Genomic DNA, 14,671 nt, shown 5'->3' with positions numbered 1-14,671 from the left:
ACGAAGCCTGTGCGCCGCAACTACTGAGCCTGAGCTCTAGAGCCCGCAAGCCACAACTACTGAGCCTGCGTGCCACAACTACTGAGCCTGCGTGCCACAACTACTGAAGCCCACGCACCTGGAGCCCTTGCTCCGCAACAAGAGAAGCCACTGCACTGAGAAGCCTGCACACCGCAATGAAGAGTAGCCCCTGCTCACCGCAACTAGAGAAAGCCCGCGCGCAGCAGTGAACACCCAACACAGCCAAAAATTTATTTATTTGTTCATTTAAAAAAATTGATGAAACAAGCGTCTATCCAGGGATGGTTCGATACAAAAAATCTAGTCCCTCCACACGCGGGAGCATCGCTTCGCCGTGAAAAGGAGAGAAACACTGACACTCGTTTACAACGTGGATGGACCTTGAGAACACGATGCTCAGTGAGAGAAGCCAGACACAGAAGCAAGCTGTGACGTTAATTGTAGGTGTCAACTTGACCGGGCTGAGGAACGTCTGGATAGCTGGTAAAACATTTCTGGGTGTGTCTGTGCAGATGTTTCTGGAAGAGATTAGCATTTGATTCAGTAGACTGAGAGATCCGCCCTCACCCATTTGGGTGTCATCCGACCCATCAAGGGCCCAAGTGGAACAAAAAGACAGCAAAAGGGCAAGTTCCTTCTCTCTTCTTGAGCTGGGACGTCCCTCTCTTCCTGACCTGGAGCTCCTGGTTCTCGCGCCCTTGGCCTCGGACTGAATCACACAGAGCCCTCCATAATTGTGTGGCCAATTCCTATGGTAAACCTCTGCTATGCTCTGTTTCTCTGGAGAACCCTGACTGCTGTGGCCACAGTGTCTGATTCCGTGCATGTGAAATGTCAGAAGGTAAATCCGTAGACGAGTGGTTGCCAGGGCTGGGACTGTAGGGGGCTTGGGGGTAATGGCGCAAGTGTAAGGGGTTTCATTTTCTGGCCGATGATCATTTTTTTGTTTTGGCCACGCCGCCCAGCTTGCGGGATGTATCTTATTTCCCCAGCCAGGGATTGAACCCAGGCCCTCAGCAGTGAAAGTGCCAAGTCCTAATCACTGGACCACCAGGGAATTCCTGATAATGTTCTAGAATTGATGGTGGTAACGACTGCACAACTCTTTAATTTACTAAAAAAAACCACTGAATTGTGTACTTTTAAAGGGTGCACCTTAATATGTGTACATTATATCTCAAATTTAAAAAATAAATATCAGGGGGCTTCCCTGGTGGCGCAGTGGTTAAGAATCCGCCTGCCAGTGCAGAGGACACGGGTTCAAGCCCTGGTCCGGGAAGATCCCACATGCCGCGGAGCAGCTAAGTCTGTGTGCCACAACTACAGAGCCTGCGAGCCACAACTACTGAAGCCCGTGCACCTAGAGCCCGTGGTTCACAACAAGAGAAGCCCCTGCAATGAGAAGACCGCGCACCGCAACTAGAGAAACCCTGCGCACAGCAACGAAGACCCAACTCAGCCAAAACTAAATTATCAAAAAATTATATATATATATCAGGGGTTCAGGGAACCTGACGTCTGTGCACAGATCCTGGCCGGCCCTAGAGGTGTGGGGAACCAGCTTCGCAGGAGACAGAGGGTCCCTGGCAGCCTTGGGGAGAGCAGGCAGCCCACACGGGCCCATGAAGGAGCCTGGATGCACAGCTGCCTGGCCGCGAGTCTTTAAAAAATGACAAAAATTAACTTAGGCCGAGTGCAAAAAACTCGCCCCACGAGGGAGTACAAAGCGATTCCCTGGACTTCCTGGCGGTCCAGTGGTTAGGACTCCGAGCTTCTACTGCAGGGGGCACAGGTTCGATCCCAGGTCAGGGACATTCCATGTGCCGCGGTACAGACAAAAAGGGGGAAAAAAAAAAAGATTCTGTTTACGTGAAGCCCCAGAGGAGGCAAAACTGCTCCAGGTGACCGACAGAGAGGGGAGAGCCAACTGGGTCCTGCAGCCGCTCATCTGGGCAGGAAGAGCTTATGCACAGGGCAGTGAAAGCAGGTGCCTTTCATTGCATGTAAATTTTATTTCAAACCCAACTCAATTCACAAAAGTAACCATGAGCCCACTCCAAAATCAACTGCCACAAGCACATTTTAATAACTGGAGGGGGAAGACTGAACGTGGAAATGGTGCAGGGAAGGCAGTTTTGTGGTTTTATATTCCTTGGCAACAAAGTTCTTTTCCTTGACTATTCTCTCAAAACATGACCTTGGATGAGGCACCACTGCCACCCCGCCTTGGGCAGTGCTGGAGGGGCGCTCAGCAGCAGAGCTCAGACCCAGGCCCCCACTGAGCCTCACTGGCCGTGGTGTTTTCATCACATTGTTGCCTCAACACGTTTAAAAACTAATATATGTGTAGCTAAAAAAAAAAAAAATCACTAAAATCCCCATCATGGAAAATAGCCATGCCCAGCCCCATGCTCCCCGGACCAGACCCCCTTTCAGCAGTTTTGGTGGCTTCTGGCATTTTCCTCCGTGTCTCAAAAAGTTATTTATGATGCTTCTCCCCTTCCTCCTGTTTTTTGTTTTTTTTTTTTAAGAAATTTATTTTTGGCTGCCTTGGGTCTTCATTGCTGCGCGCAGGCTTTCTCTAGTTGCAGCAAGCGGGAGCTACTCTTCGTTGCAGTGCGTGGTCTTCTCATTGCAGTGGCTTCTCCTGTTTCAGAGCACAGGCTCTAGGCGCAGGGGCTCAGTAGTTGTGGCTCACAGGCTCAGTAGTTGTGGCAAACCGGCTTAGTTGCTCTGCGGCATGTGGGATCTTTCCCCACCAGGGCTGGAATCGGTGTCCCCTGCATTGGCAGGCGGATTCTTAACCACTTCGCCACCAGGGAAGTCCCTGAACATGAGTTATAATGAAGTAATTAATACTTCCGAGCGAGCATTCAAGCACACAAAAGAGAAGTCCAAGACCTTAAGAGAGGAACTGGGGTCCCTTAAGAGGGGGGGGGCACCTGCCAGGGAAGACAGAGTTCGTGAAGAGAGGTGACGAACTCTGGGCCATCCAGTCGTGGACAGCTGTGGCCGAAGGACTCCGTGGGGTGGGGGGCAGGTACCCAGGTCGGGTGAGGATGGCAGTGGACCAGGTGAGAGGTCAGTGCTGGACAAAAGGGGCGGGCTGCCCCCTCTCTCACCCAAAGAGCCCATGCAATTGGCCTGAGGTCCCGCAGCCAAGCAGGGACTAGGTCCCGGGTCCCCTGCGGGACCCGGTAGGACAACCTGGGTGGGGTAGATCCCAGCCCATCCATTCACCAAAAGAAATCCCACAGGGGGAAACCGGACGGCTCCTTCGCCCCAAAGGAAAAAAGAAGGCCCTGAAAGGCCGCTGGAGGAAGGGCCACCGGGACAGGTTGGCTTTAGGCGTGGGCACGCTAGGCTGCTCTCTGAGCATTAGAGGGCGGTGCTCACGTCCGAGGGCTCTGGCGGGTAGAAACCAGCCCAAGCCGGGAAGCACCACCACGTGGCGCGATCTCGGCTCGGGGCACTCTCCCGGGATGGGGGATGTGGGTGCCCGAGACCTCTCGGGGGGGCCCTAGGGGCCAGGTGCGTGCGGGGATCGCGCGGGGGAAGGGGGGCGGAGCCTGGAGGCCAGCCCTGGCGCTAGGGGCCTCGGGGGAGGGACACCGGCCCAGAGGCGAGGACTGGGGCGGGGCGCCTTCGCGCCCCCAGGGCCCGGGCCGCCTCGGGCACCTACCTGCGGCCGCGCCCGCACGTGCCACAGCGCCCGGCCCGCCCCAAAGCCCGTGGCGGGGGGGGGGGGGGGGGGGGGGGGTGGCCGCGCCACGTGACCGCCCCGCCCGTCCCGCGCGTGCGCCCTGCCCGGCGCCCCATTGTTGGCGGCAGCCGCGTCACGGGGGCGGGGCCGGGGCGGGGCGGCCGGCGGCCGGAGGGAGGCGGCGGGAGGGCGGAGGGAAGGAGCGTCCGCGCCGCCGCCGCCGCCGCCGCCGCCGAGGAGCCGACACCGCCGCCGCCTAGAAGCAAGCCGAGCCGCGCCGCGCCGCCGCCGCCCGCGCCCGAGCAGCCCCGCCGCCGCCCCGCCCCGCCGCTGGATGCCGGCGGCCGGCGGCCGAGCTCCCAGAGGCGGAGGGCGGCGGCGCGGGCGGCGGCGGCGGGGGCGGCCGGCGGCCGAGAGGCGGGAGCGCGGGCCGGAGCGCTAGCGCCGCCATGCCTAGCTCCACCGGACAGCCCGACGGCGGCGGGGGCAAGCGCAGCGGCGGACCCGGGGCGGCGGCCGGGGGGGACCCCAGCCCGGGCCCCCCGCCGCCGCCGCCGCCGCCGCCCCCGCCCGAGGGCGCCGAGGAGGCCGCGCCTGCGCCCCGGCCGCCGCCCGAGCCCGACGACGCGGCCGCCGCGCTGCGCTTGGCCCTGGACCAGCTCTCAGGGCTCGGTCTGGGGGGCGCGGGCGACCAGGACGAGGAGGGGGCGGCCGCGGGCGGCGGGGACGGAGCGGTGGCGGCGGCGCGAGGCGCAGACTGCGGGGCCGCGGCGGAGCCCGCGCCCCCCGACGGGCCCGAGGCGGGCGCGCCCGGGGTGGCCGTGGCCCCCGGCCCGCTGCCGCTGCTGGAGCCCGACGTGAGCCCCCCGCCGCCGCCTCGGCCATCGCCGCCCGACGTGTTCGCGGGCTTCGCGCCCCACCCCGCGGCCCTGGGTCCCCCGACGCTGCTGGCCGAGCAGATGAGCGTGATCGGCAGCCGCAAGAAGAGCGTGAACATGACCGAGTGCGTGCCCGTGCCCAGCTCCGAGCACGTCGCCGAGATCGTGGGTCGCCAGGGTGAGTGGCCGCCGTCGGGGGCGCCTCCCCGGGGGTCCCCTCGCGGCTCGCCCCAGGAGGGGCCACCCAGCCCAGCCCGCGGCTGGACACCAGACCCCGGCCACGCCCCGCGTGGACTCGGGCTTCGGTGGCCGCCTGTGTGCCTTTGTCCTGCCGCTGGCCGCGGGAGAAAGTTGGGCGCAGCCCGCGCTCCTCCCCTCGGCGTTCCGGCCCCGCTGCCGCCTTTGTCTGGGCGCCTGCAGCCGGGAAAGGCCCCTGCGTGCAGCTCACTGCCCGGGCCCTGGGCCGCCACTGGTGGCATCCCGGGGATAAGGGGGCCGGGCTGGGCAGTGCCCGCTCCACACCCAAAACTGGCACGGGGCGGGTTCGCTCGGGCTTGGGGGTCGCTGGGGCTGGGGGCGCGGGCGCTCCGGCAGTGTCGAGATAAGTTTGGCGGCACAGAGAGGGTGCATCGAGACTTGCCAGCCTGGGCACCCTGCTGGGGATGGGGAGCAGGACAGGATGAGAGAGGATCCCTACCGGGCTCTCCGCCCCCAGTCAGGGATTTGGGGGATGCACAAGGACCCCCCCCGTAAAAGCCACTTTTGGGGTCCTGCCCCACAGCCCTCCCCTGGCCAGGTGGCCAGCAACAGACCCAGGGTGTGCGGGTCCCGGAGCGGCATTGTCGGAGTGTCCCTGTGGCTGCCCCATTGTTCTCTTTGTTAGAGAGCCAGGCTGAGATTTGCAGGGTGACATCAGGCCGGCGGCCGCTCATTGGCCCTGGAGCTGCGGGGCGGGCGGGCTGGAGGGTGGTGGGCAGTGCCCGGCCCAGCACACACCCACCCACCCTGTTAGCTGCCTGCCCACCAGCCTCAACTTTCTTGCCTTCCTGCCCGCACCTCCGGGCTCCCTGCTGCACAGCCAGGTTCTAGAACTTGGGGTGGGGCCTGGGCGGGGCTTGAGGTGGGGCTAGGGGTCCCTGCCTCTGGACCCTCAGTAACAGGAGCTAGAGAAGGGTGTTGAGAGGCTTGAGTCTCAAGGTGACCTGTCGTCCTAAGTGCCACGAGCAGAGGACCGCAGGGATGCCTTGGACACTGCTCTCTACTAGTTCTGGGTGGGTGGGGCCAGGGGGTAGCAAGCCCTCTGGCTTCGGGCCCAGGTACGTTCAGTCATTCATTTGTCCTCCCCATGTGTGGACACAAGGAGGACCAGGCGTGGTGCTGGGCCCGGGGACCCGCTGTTAGGAATGGGAGCCGGGGGGAGGGGGACCCGTAAACCGTTCTCTGGGCCCTGCGGCTACCGGCAGGCACCACGAGACCACGACCGGACGTTTCCCCTCTGCCACCCAGTTGCCTCCTTCCTATTCAGGTCATCACCTTCTGCCGCCCCTGTCCCCAGTAACCTCACTGGGACCTGTAACAAGACAGCTGCTTCCCAGCTGAGTGTCCAGGAGCCTGTGGAGACTGAGGCTGGGGGCTGTCACCCGAGGTCACGAGACTGATCCACCTGGTGGTGGAGCCTGAGGACAAGTCCCATGTGAATGCGCGTGTCGGCCCCCCGGGGGTGCGGGCCGCAAGCAGGGGGCACCGATCCCTGGCCTACATGCTGAGCAGTCTGGTGGCTGGGTCGCCAGGCTCCACACTGACCACTGGTACCGCGTGTCTCTCTGGTACCCGCTGGTACCCAGGGTATCAGCCTGGGTTCCTGCGGATGGCAGACAGCAAGGCAGGCTCTGGGGGTCCCTGGGCCCTGACAGCTCTCCCTGCAGACTAGGGTGGCCCTGTGACTCTGAGCACAAGAGCCCCTCTCTGTGGCAGGGGGGAGAGCAGCTCCCTTGTCTTGGGGATTCTCAAGCCAGTTGCTGGTTCTTATCCCAGCACCGGGCCGGCACACTGTAGCCACCCCATGAGTGGGGTGCAGGGCACCAGGGAGGAGAGTACGAATGCCAGGACAGGTTGGCAACTGCAGCAGCCCTTGTGTCTCCCTACTCTAGAAGCATCTGTGGCTCCCAGTTTCTGCCACCAGTTCTCAAGCACAGCCTGGAGGACTCTGTGCTCTTCCTCCGGTTACCCACCCCGCTGTCCACCCTGTGCGTCCCTGGACATGGAACCTGTCCCCTGCTGTCCCTAGGGCAAGGGGCACGGCCTACCCTGAACTTATTATTTTCTGTCTGACCCCAGGCCCACGGCCACCCCCTTCTCTGGAGTGCAGGGTCAGGAGGTTCACCTGCCCGACCTCCTGTGCTGACGAGAGCCACAGACCTGGGCTCGCCCTTTCCTGGACACCCCCTTGCTGCTCTGTGAGCCTTGGTTTTCTCAGCCCTGAAATGGGTCCATGCACCTTCTGGGCACAGGCAGGAGATTATAGCCCCTGCGTTGCTCTCTCCTCTCGGAGGCCGAGGGGCCCAGAAGGTGCCCTGGACCCACTGAGAGGCAGCCTCAACCTGCCCTGAGGTGTCCCCCAGAGAGGATCCTGCAGCCTCGGGGCACAGACGGGGAGGGAGAGGCTGCAGGAGCGGAGGTGCCGCCAGAGCTGGTCGGCAGGGCCCAGATATGAGCCCTAGTCTCCTGGCTCTTCCTGCCCTGCAGGGAGCAGGGGTGAGTCAGGAGAGAACCTTCCACCTTCCAAAGCTCCAGGGTTGGGGGTGGTGGGGAGGTGGCCCCCTTCCACAAACAGGAAAAGTGGAAACTCAGAAGGGGCGGTGGAGAGCCTGTCACCCCAGCTGGTCATCAAATGTCAGGGGGCTGGCGCCCAGTTCCTTCTGAGACCCTCCCCTGCGCCCCCCGCCTTGCTGCCTTTGCTCCAGTTGGCAGAATGGCCGTGGGTGGGGTGGCCGGGGTTGGGTCTTCAGAGCCAGGCCTGGGTCTGCAGCACACTCGGCTCACGGTCGGGAGCGAGTGACCTGCCAGCCAGCCAGGGTCCCTTCCATCATCCCTCGCTCGCTGTTCTCTCCCTTGTGCGGGGCCCCACCCCTGTGGGACGCTGCAGGCCTGTCGGGGGCCCCTGCCTTGACGTTCTTACCTACCCACTGGGGGGCGTAGGAAGAACGGGGCCCCCGGGTGGCAGGTCACACCCTTCCGTGCCTGCACGGGGCTTTCCCTGGCCCTGTTTCACAGGTGAGCCAGCTTTGCCCCCAGACACCGTACTGTGACTCAGCCTCGCCCTGGGGACAGCACCCTGCTGTGTTGGGAGTGGCAGTATATCGGGCTGACTTGTCCCAGCCCTGGCCTGCTGGAACTCTGTCCCTGCTGTCCCCTTAGCCAGCCGTGCTCCCCGGGCACGCAGCCTCCTCCCCAGGGCGGCCCCTCAGCTCCCCGAACACGGCCTTGAGGTTCCCTTGATAAGTGTGGCCTGTGGTCACCACGTGGGCTCCTTTGGAGCAGAGCCCGTGTGGCCTGGTTCCCTGAATGCCCAGTGCAGGGGTGCCTGGACCCCAGTACAGGGTCACGAGCAATGGGAAGCAGGGCTGCCTGCATCTAGGCTCCCCGTGGGGACCCTTGGCCCCGCCCCTCTTGAGGAGGGTTCGGCTGCCACAGGGTGGGGCCTGCTGGGGCCTGGGGCAGTCAGCCACCTTCCCCGGTTATCTGAGTTGGAATCCTGGGGCAGGGCCCGGGAAGCTGCATTTCTGCTGCACCCACCAGTTGGCGGTAGCCCCAAGGGTCACTCTTGGAAACCCAATTTCCTGCCTTGTGCAGTTCCACTCCCCCCCCCCCCCCCCCCCCCCCCGCCAAGCTCTGCCACCTCTCAGGGTCTTAGCGTGGGTGGGGTTTGGGGGATAGTGGATGTCACAGCTGAAGTCTAGATGGTTAATTGGGCTCTACTTGGCCACTGAGGCCTCCATCCAAGGCTGCTCTCTGGGTCAGAGCAGGATGGGGGCCGGCAAGCGGGAAGCTGCAGGGTCCTTCCCCAGCCCTGACCTGCCCAGGGGTCCCTTCCCCACCGAGGCTCCCCCATGAGGACAGGCACCGGTCTGGGGCCACTCTCCAGTCTGTGGCCGGTTGGGTCCTGCCCCAAACCTGTGAGGCTGGGTGTGTTTCTGCCCTCCTTTGGCAGGTGAGGAAACTGAGGCATGGATGGTCCCTTGAGTGCCCAGGGCAGTCCCAGTCTGCCGGCCCTTACAACACAGTCCCCCAGCCTCGGGGAGTCCAGAAAGTCAGACTTAGGGTGTGAGGAGAAACTCTGAGAAGTGTGTGCTGGGGCCTGGCCCAGCATAGTCAGAGCGGGTTTCCTGGAAGAGAGGGTGCCGGGCTGTGATGTGATGCAGAGAAGGGAGAGGACGGTGGGGTGCAGCAGTGAGGATGACGTGACAAATGGGAAAGGTCAGGCGCAGGGGAACTGCAGGAGGGGCCTCCCCAGCCAAGTGGGGAGGAGACCATCCAGGCAGGAGTGGAGGCAGCCCAGGTCAGCAGCCACCGACGGGGAGGACACCGGGTGCAGTGGGGATGGCTGGGGGCCAGGACGCGAGGCCGGGAGATGGGAGGAAAGCAGTGTCTCCCTGGGAGATTTCAGACCCCCACTCAGCTGGCCCCCTTTTATTCAGCCATGGATGGGGGGCTCCTGCCCTCTTTGCCTCCTCACCTCTTTGTGCTGGGGGTGAGGCTGCCCCCCGCCCAGGCCCCGTGTCTCTGACTTCCTTGGCTGCAGGCAGACGGCTCGTCCCGCTAACTTTGTATTTTCCCTCGCTGAGAAGTTAGCCACGCTGTTATACCGCTCAATGCCGCCCTCTGTTTGCACTGCAACAATATCCCTGTGTCCCTCTGGCGTCCCCAGAACTTGGGGGTGGGGGGTCCTCCCAGACTCCTGGGTCCGGACTCAAGATGTGTCAGAAGGCCCCTGGGTGGGGGGGTGGGTGTCAGGGCCCCGGGCCAGCCACGCCTGGTGTTTAGATGTCTCAGGGGCAGCTTCCAGTCGACCTCAGGAGGGCCGCCTAGGTGGTGGGAGAGGCACCCAGTCAAAGAACCTGCTCGACTGACCCTCTCCCCAACGGCCACCCTGGCCCCCTTCCGCAGGGTCAGCCCCCTAGCCCAGCCCAGGCCAGGCAGCAAAGATGAAGCCACAAGGTCGTGTCCCGGAGCTTCCCCTCAGAGGCTGGGACCACTGAGGGCCTTTGGAGGCGTCCTGATATGGGGCCCAGGATCTGCTCTTGGGGGAGGGTCACATGGTCAGGAAGAAGTCGTAGGCCATTTCCACAATCCGAGCCTCAGTTTCCCCTCCTGTCAGGGAGTTGGTGTTGGAGGGTCTGCATTAGTGTCCTAGATCTGGTAAAATGAACTGGATGGCTTGAAACTATAGAAATGAACCCTCACAGTTCTGCAAGGTGGAAATCAGGGTGTGGGCAGGACCATGCTCCCTCCAGGGGAGAATCTGTTCCAGCCTCTCCCCGGGCTTCTGGTGGTACTGACAGGCCTTGGCGTTCCTGGGCTTGTGTCTGTCTCACTCCAACCCTGGGCTCCGTCTTCACAGGGCCATCTTCTCTTGTGTCTTTACATGTCCCTCCTCTATAGTGACACTGGTCTTTGGATTCAGGGCCGCCCTAATCCAGCATGCCCTCACCCTAACTAATTACATCTGCAAAGACGTTATTTCCAAATAAGGTCACATTCTGACATTCCAGGTGGACATGGATTTGGGGGGACGCCTTTCAACCTAAAACAGGGTCCCTCCTTGCCTTTGGGACAATCCCCCTGTTACAGAGCCAGGGGTTGCAGGACCAGAGTGGACACTGACGCCCAAGGTTGGAGGGAGGGACGCCGAGTGCCTGAGATCACAGCCCGAAGGTGGGGCCTCCTAACCCAGCGCACTGGCTGGCCCCTGCAGCTGCTGCCCAGGAGGGGCTGTCCTGGGGAGGGGTCCCTGCCCTCACTGTGTCTCCCCCTCCCCCACCACAGGGTGCAAGATCAAGGCTCTGCGCGCCAAGACGAACACGTACATCAAGACACCGGTGCGTGGGGAGGAGCCGGTCTTTATCGTGACCGGCCGCAAAGAGGACGTGGAGATGGCCAAGCGTGAGATCCTGTCGGCCGCCGAGCACTTCTCCGTGATCCGCGCCACGCGCAGCAAGGCAGGCGGGCTGCCCGGTACCGCGCAGGGCCCGCCCAACCTGCCGGGACAGACCACCATCCAGGTGCGCGTGCCCTACCGCGTGGTGGGGCTGGTGGTGGGCCCCAAGGGCGCCACCATCAAGCGCATCCAGCAACGGACGCACACGTACATCGTGACGCCCGGGCGCGACAAGGAGCCGGTGTTTGCTGTGACGGGCATGCCCGAGAACGTGGACCGGGCGCGCGAGGAGATCGAGGCCCACATCACGCTGCGCACGGGAGCCTTCACTGACACTGGCCCCGACAGCGACTTCCACTCCAACGGCACCGACGTCTGCCTGGACCTGCTCGGGGCAGCCGCGGGCCTCTGGGCCAAGGCCCCCAACCCGGGCCGCCGGCCCCCCGCGCCCACGGCCAGCCTCCGGGGGGACGCTGCTCTGGGCACCCCGGGGGGCCCCGAGGCCTTCTATGCGGGCGGCCGAGGGGGGCCGACCATCCCGGTGCCGGACGCGGACCCCACCAGCCCCTACGGCACCTCGGGCAACGGAGGCTTCACCTTCGGTGGGGACGGTCCGGGGGCCCCCGCGGGGCCACCCGCCCCCGAGGACTGCGACTTCGGCTTCGACTTCCTGGCGCTGGACCTGACCGTGCCCACCGCGGCCACCATCTGGGCGCCCTTTGAGCGGGCCCCGCCCCTGCCCGCCTTCAGCGGCTGCGCCGCCGTCAACGGGGCCCCCGCGCCGCCCGCCCCGGGCGGCCGGCGCAGCAGCGGGGCTGGCACACCGCGACACTCGCCCACGCTGCCCGAGCCCGGCGGCCTGAGCCTGGAGCTCCCGCTGGCCCGCCGCGCTGCACCCGACCCGGTGGGCGCCCTGCCCTGGCGGCCCCCGCAGGGCTCCCTGGCATCCTTCTCGAGCAGCGCCAGCTTCTCCACGGCCACTTCGCTGCCCGGCAGCTCCTCGGCCTCCTCGTGCCCCGCGCTGGACTCGAGCGCCTCGGAGAGTGGCCGCAAGCCCCAGGCGGCCCCGACCCCCAACGCCCCCGCCTCCGCCTCCGCGGCCGTGGCGCGGGAGTGCGTTGTGTGTGCAGAGGGTGAGGTGATGGCCGCGCTGGTGCCCTGCGGCCACAACCTCTTCTGCATGGACTGCGCCGTCCGCATCTGCGGCAAGAGCGACCCCGAGTGCCCAGCCTGCCGCACACCTGCCACCCAGGCCATTCATATCTTTTCCTAGCCGGTCACCTCGCCGCGCCCGCGGCCCTCAGGGCCCGTCCACGGACGCGGGGTGGGTGCCCAGGGCCGGGTGGGGAGGAAGGGGAGGGGGTGGGCGGGGTGAGCGGTGGGCTGGCCAGTGTTTACAGACGAGCTTTAACTCCAGTCCCAAGCGTGGAGACAGCGACCCGGCGGCCCAGCGACACCTCAGTTCTTAACAAATGACAGTATTGAGTCGACAGGTTAAAATAAACCGGAGAGAAAAGGCCTGCTTGCACTTTTTATTTAAGACACCTCCCCCCCTCCCCAGGGTGATCTTTTTAAGGAAAAAAAAAAAACACGATTTTTACAACTCTCCCAGTTGTCCTTTTGTACGTAGCTGATATCGATTTGACAGTGTTTGTTTTCCCACGGCCTCAACCTCTGCAGAAACTTCCAGAAGGACGGCTCGCTTTTTGGGGCCAACTGGTTACCCTTTAGTATGTAAGCCGCGCGCAGGCTGGAGGGGGGCGGGGGGAGGGGGCGTCCAGAACTTTTTTTTTTTTTTAATTATTAATCCTTTTTCTGCTGTGGTTTCTGTTGACCGTTTTTTAATTTTTTTGTTTTTTTAAACTTTTACTTTTTACCTCTTGTGTATATGTAGGGAATTTATAGGGAAATATGTACTTTATGGAATAAATTTTAAGAAAACTAAAATATATTTTATTTTAAATAAAGTAACGGACCTTTAATCTTACACAGCTAAATTACTGATTATATATTTGCTGAGCTGACCTAAGGGTTCAGAAAATTGTATCAAGAGTTTTATTTTTTGACTTCAAAGCCTTCTTAATAAAGTCTTTTTACTACACGTGAGCCCTTGGCCTGGTGTGGGGTTGGTGGGCATGGGGGAGGGGTGGGGGGGAGGGCTCAGATCCAGCCCCTCCCCCCCAGTCTTCCAGATACAAGAGTTAGAGTTCAGGATACCCCAATTCCAGGCTTTTCCACAAGCCAGGTGCTGTCGGCATCGGGGCTACACCGAAAGGTGGTCCAGCCAGGTCCCCTTTTCCTGAAGCTCAGGACCTGACATCCCAGGGGACAACCAGCCATGGGGATGGCTATGACCCATGTGGAGGGGATGGTGCCAGGGGGTCACTTCCTAGGGCATCTGCCCGCCTCTGTGGTGTGTGTGGGACCCCCATCTCCAGTAGGACGGGGTCCACCTGACATTGTACAGACAGGGAAACAGGTATGCAAACCTTCGTCCCAGGATGACTCGTAACACCTACCAGTCCCCAAAGAACATCTGAGCGATGAGCCACAGGTGGTGTCCCCCTGTCACCTAGTTGGGAGCAGAGGACCATGGTCCGTGGGGCTGCTGGACACATCTCTTCGGGACTGGGATTGGCCTGGAGTCGAGGACTGGGGGACCATGGGTTGCACCGTGGTCAGCTGGCGGTTGGCACGAAAGTTCCAAAGGTGGGGAAGGAAGCGCTGCAGTGTGTGGAGGACGGGGTGTGGTGACAGGGAGGGGCCCAGGACTGCTCCAGGGACAAACCCAGGGGCTAGGTGACCACAGGCTGCTGGCTTGAGGAATGGGCAATGAGGGGTCTGGGGGACACAGCCCGCTAGAAAAGCTAGGAAGGCATAGCAGAGCAGCCTGGAGGGCTTCCAGGAGGAGGCCAGGGGCTTGGGATGACAGGAGCGTCTGATGGGGCAACAGGGATGGAGAGGAAGTAGCCAGAGATGGACAGGGCACCCCACGAGCGAGTGACGGCCACACCAGATCTCCCAACTGAGTGAGAGTAGTAACCCCAGGCTGCAGGGCCACAGGTGGGTCTCAGGAAGGGCCACATACACGCAGGGTTCCAGCCCAGCCCTGCTGGAATTTCCCCATCTGTAAAATGGGCATACACCTGGGACTTCCCTGGCGGGCCAGTGGTTGAGACTCCATGCTTCCACTGCAGAGGGACGAGTTTGATCCCTGGTCGGGGAGCTAAGATCCCACGTGCCGCACAGTGTGCCTCAAAAGCAACAAAAGAATGGGGATACACCTAGGTACAAGCAGCCAGCTCTGATGAGGCTCAGGGGGTGGAGTGCATTGATTCGTGGCCCCCAAAAGATACACCCCTGGAACCTGTGGATGGGAGCTTACAAAAGGGTATTTGCGGGGACTTCCCTGGAGGCGCAGCGGTTAAGAATCCGCCTGCCAATGTAGGGGAGATCCCACGTGCCACGGAGCAATTAAGCCCGCGCGCCACAGCTACTGAGCCTGTGCTCTAGAGCCCGCGAGCTGCAACTACTGAGACCGTGAGCCACAGCTACTGAAGCCCATGTGCCTAGAGCCCGTGCTCTGCAACAAGAGAAGCCACCGCAATGAGAAGCCCGCGCACCGCAACGAAGAGCAGCTCCCACTCGCCGCAGCTAGAGAAAACCCGCGCACGGCAACGAAGACCCAACGCAGCCAAAATAAATAAATAAAAATTTTTAAAAAGGGTCTTCGCAGATGTAATTAAGAATCTTGAGATGAGATCATCCTGAATTAGGTTGGCCCTAAATCTAATGTCCTTATAAGAGACGGAGGAGGAGAGTCAGACACAGAGGGTGAAGACGGAGGCAGAGGCTAGGGTGATGCAGCCTCAAAGGATGCCTGGGGCCACCACAAGCTGGAAGAGGTCGGAA

At 62.2% G+C, this 14,671-nt stretch overlaps 1 protein-coding gene across 1 annotated transcript; it reads left to right on the top strand.

Annotated features, from left to right (window-relative positions):
• The first annotated feature begins 4,059 nt into the window (after positions 1-4,059).
• MEX3D (mex-3 RNA binding family member D) lies at positions 4,060-12,865 on the top strand. Its single transcript, XM_032628756.1, has 3 exons — positions 4,060-4,780; positions 10,648-12,018; positions 12,183-12,865. Exons 1-3 carry the CDS (start codon positions 4,174-4,176, stop codon positions 12,233-12,235), a joined length of 2,031 nt encoding a protein of 676 aa, XP_032484647.1. The 5' UTR covers positions 4,060-4,173; the 3' UTR covers positions 12,236-12,865.
• The last annotated feature ends 1,806 nt before the right edge of the window (positions 12,866-14,671 follow it).

This window comes from Phocoena sinus, chromosome 3, assembly GCF_008692025.1.
Source record: "Phocoena sinus isolate mPhoSin1 chromosome 3, mPhoSin1.pri, whole genome shotgun sequence".
NCBI lineage: Eukaryota > Metazoa > Chordata > Mammalia > Artiodactyla > Phocoenidae > Phocoena > Phocoena sinus.
Note: the sequence above shows the minus strand (reverse complement) of the source record. Positions and strands in the feature narration are given on the sequence as shown.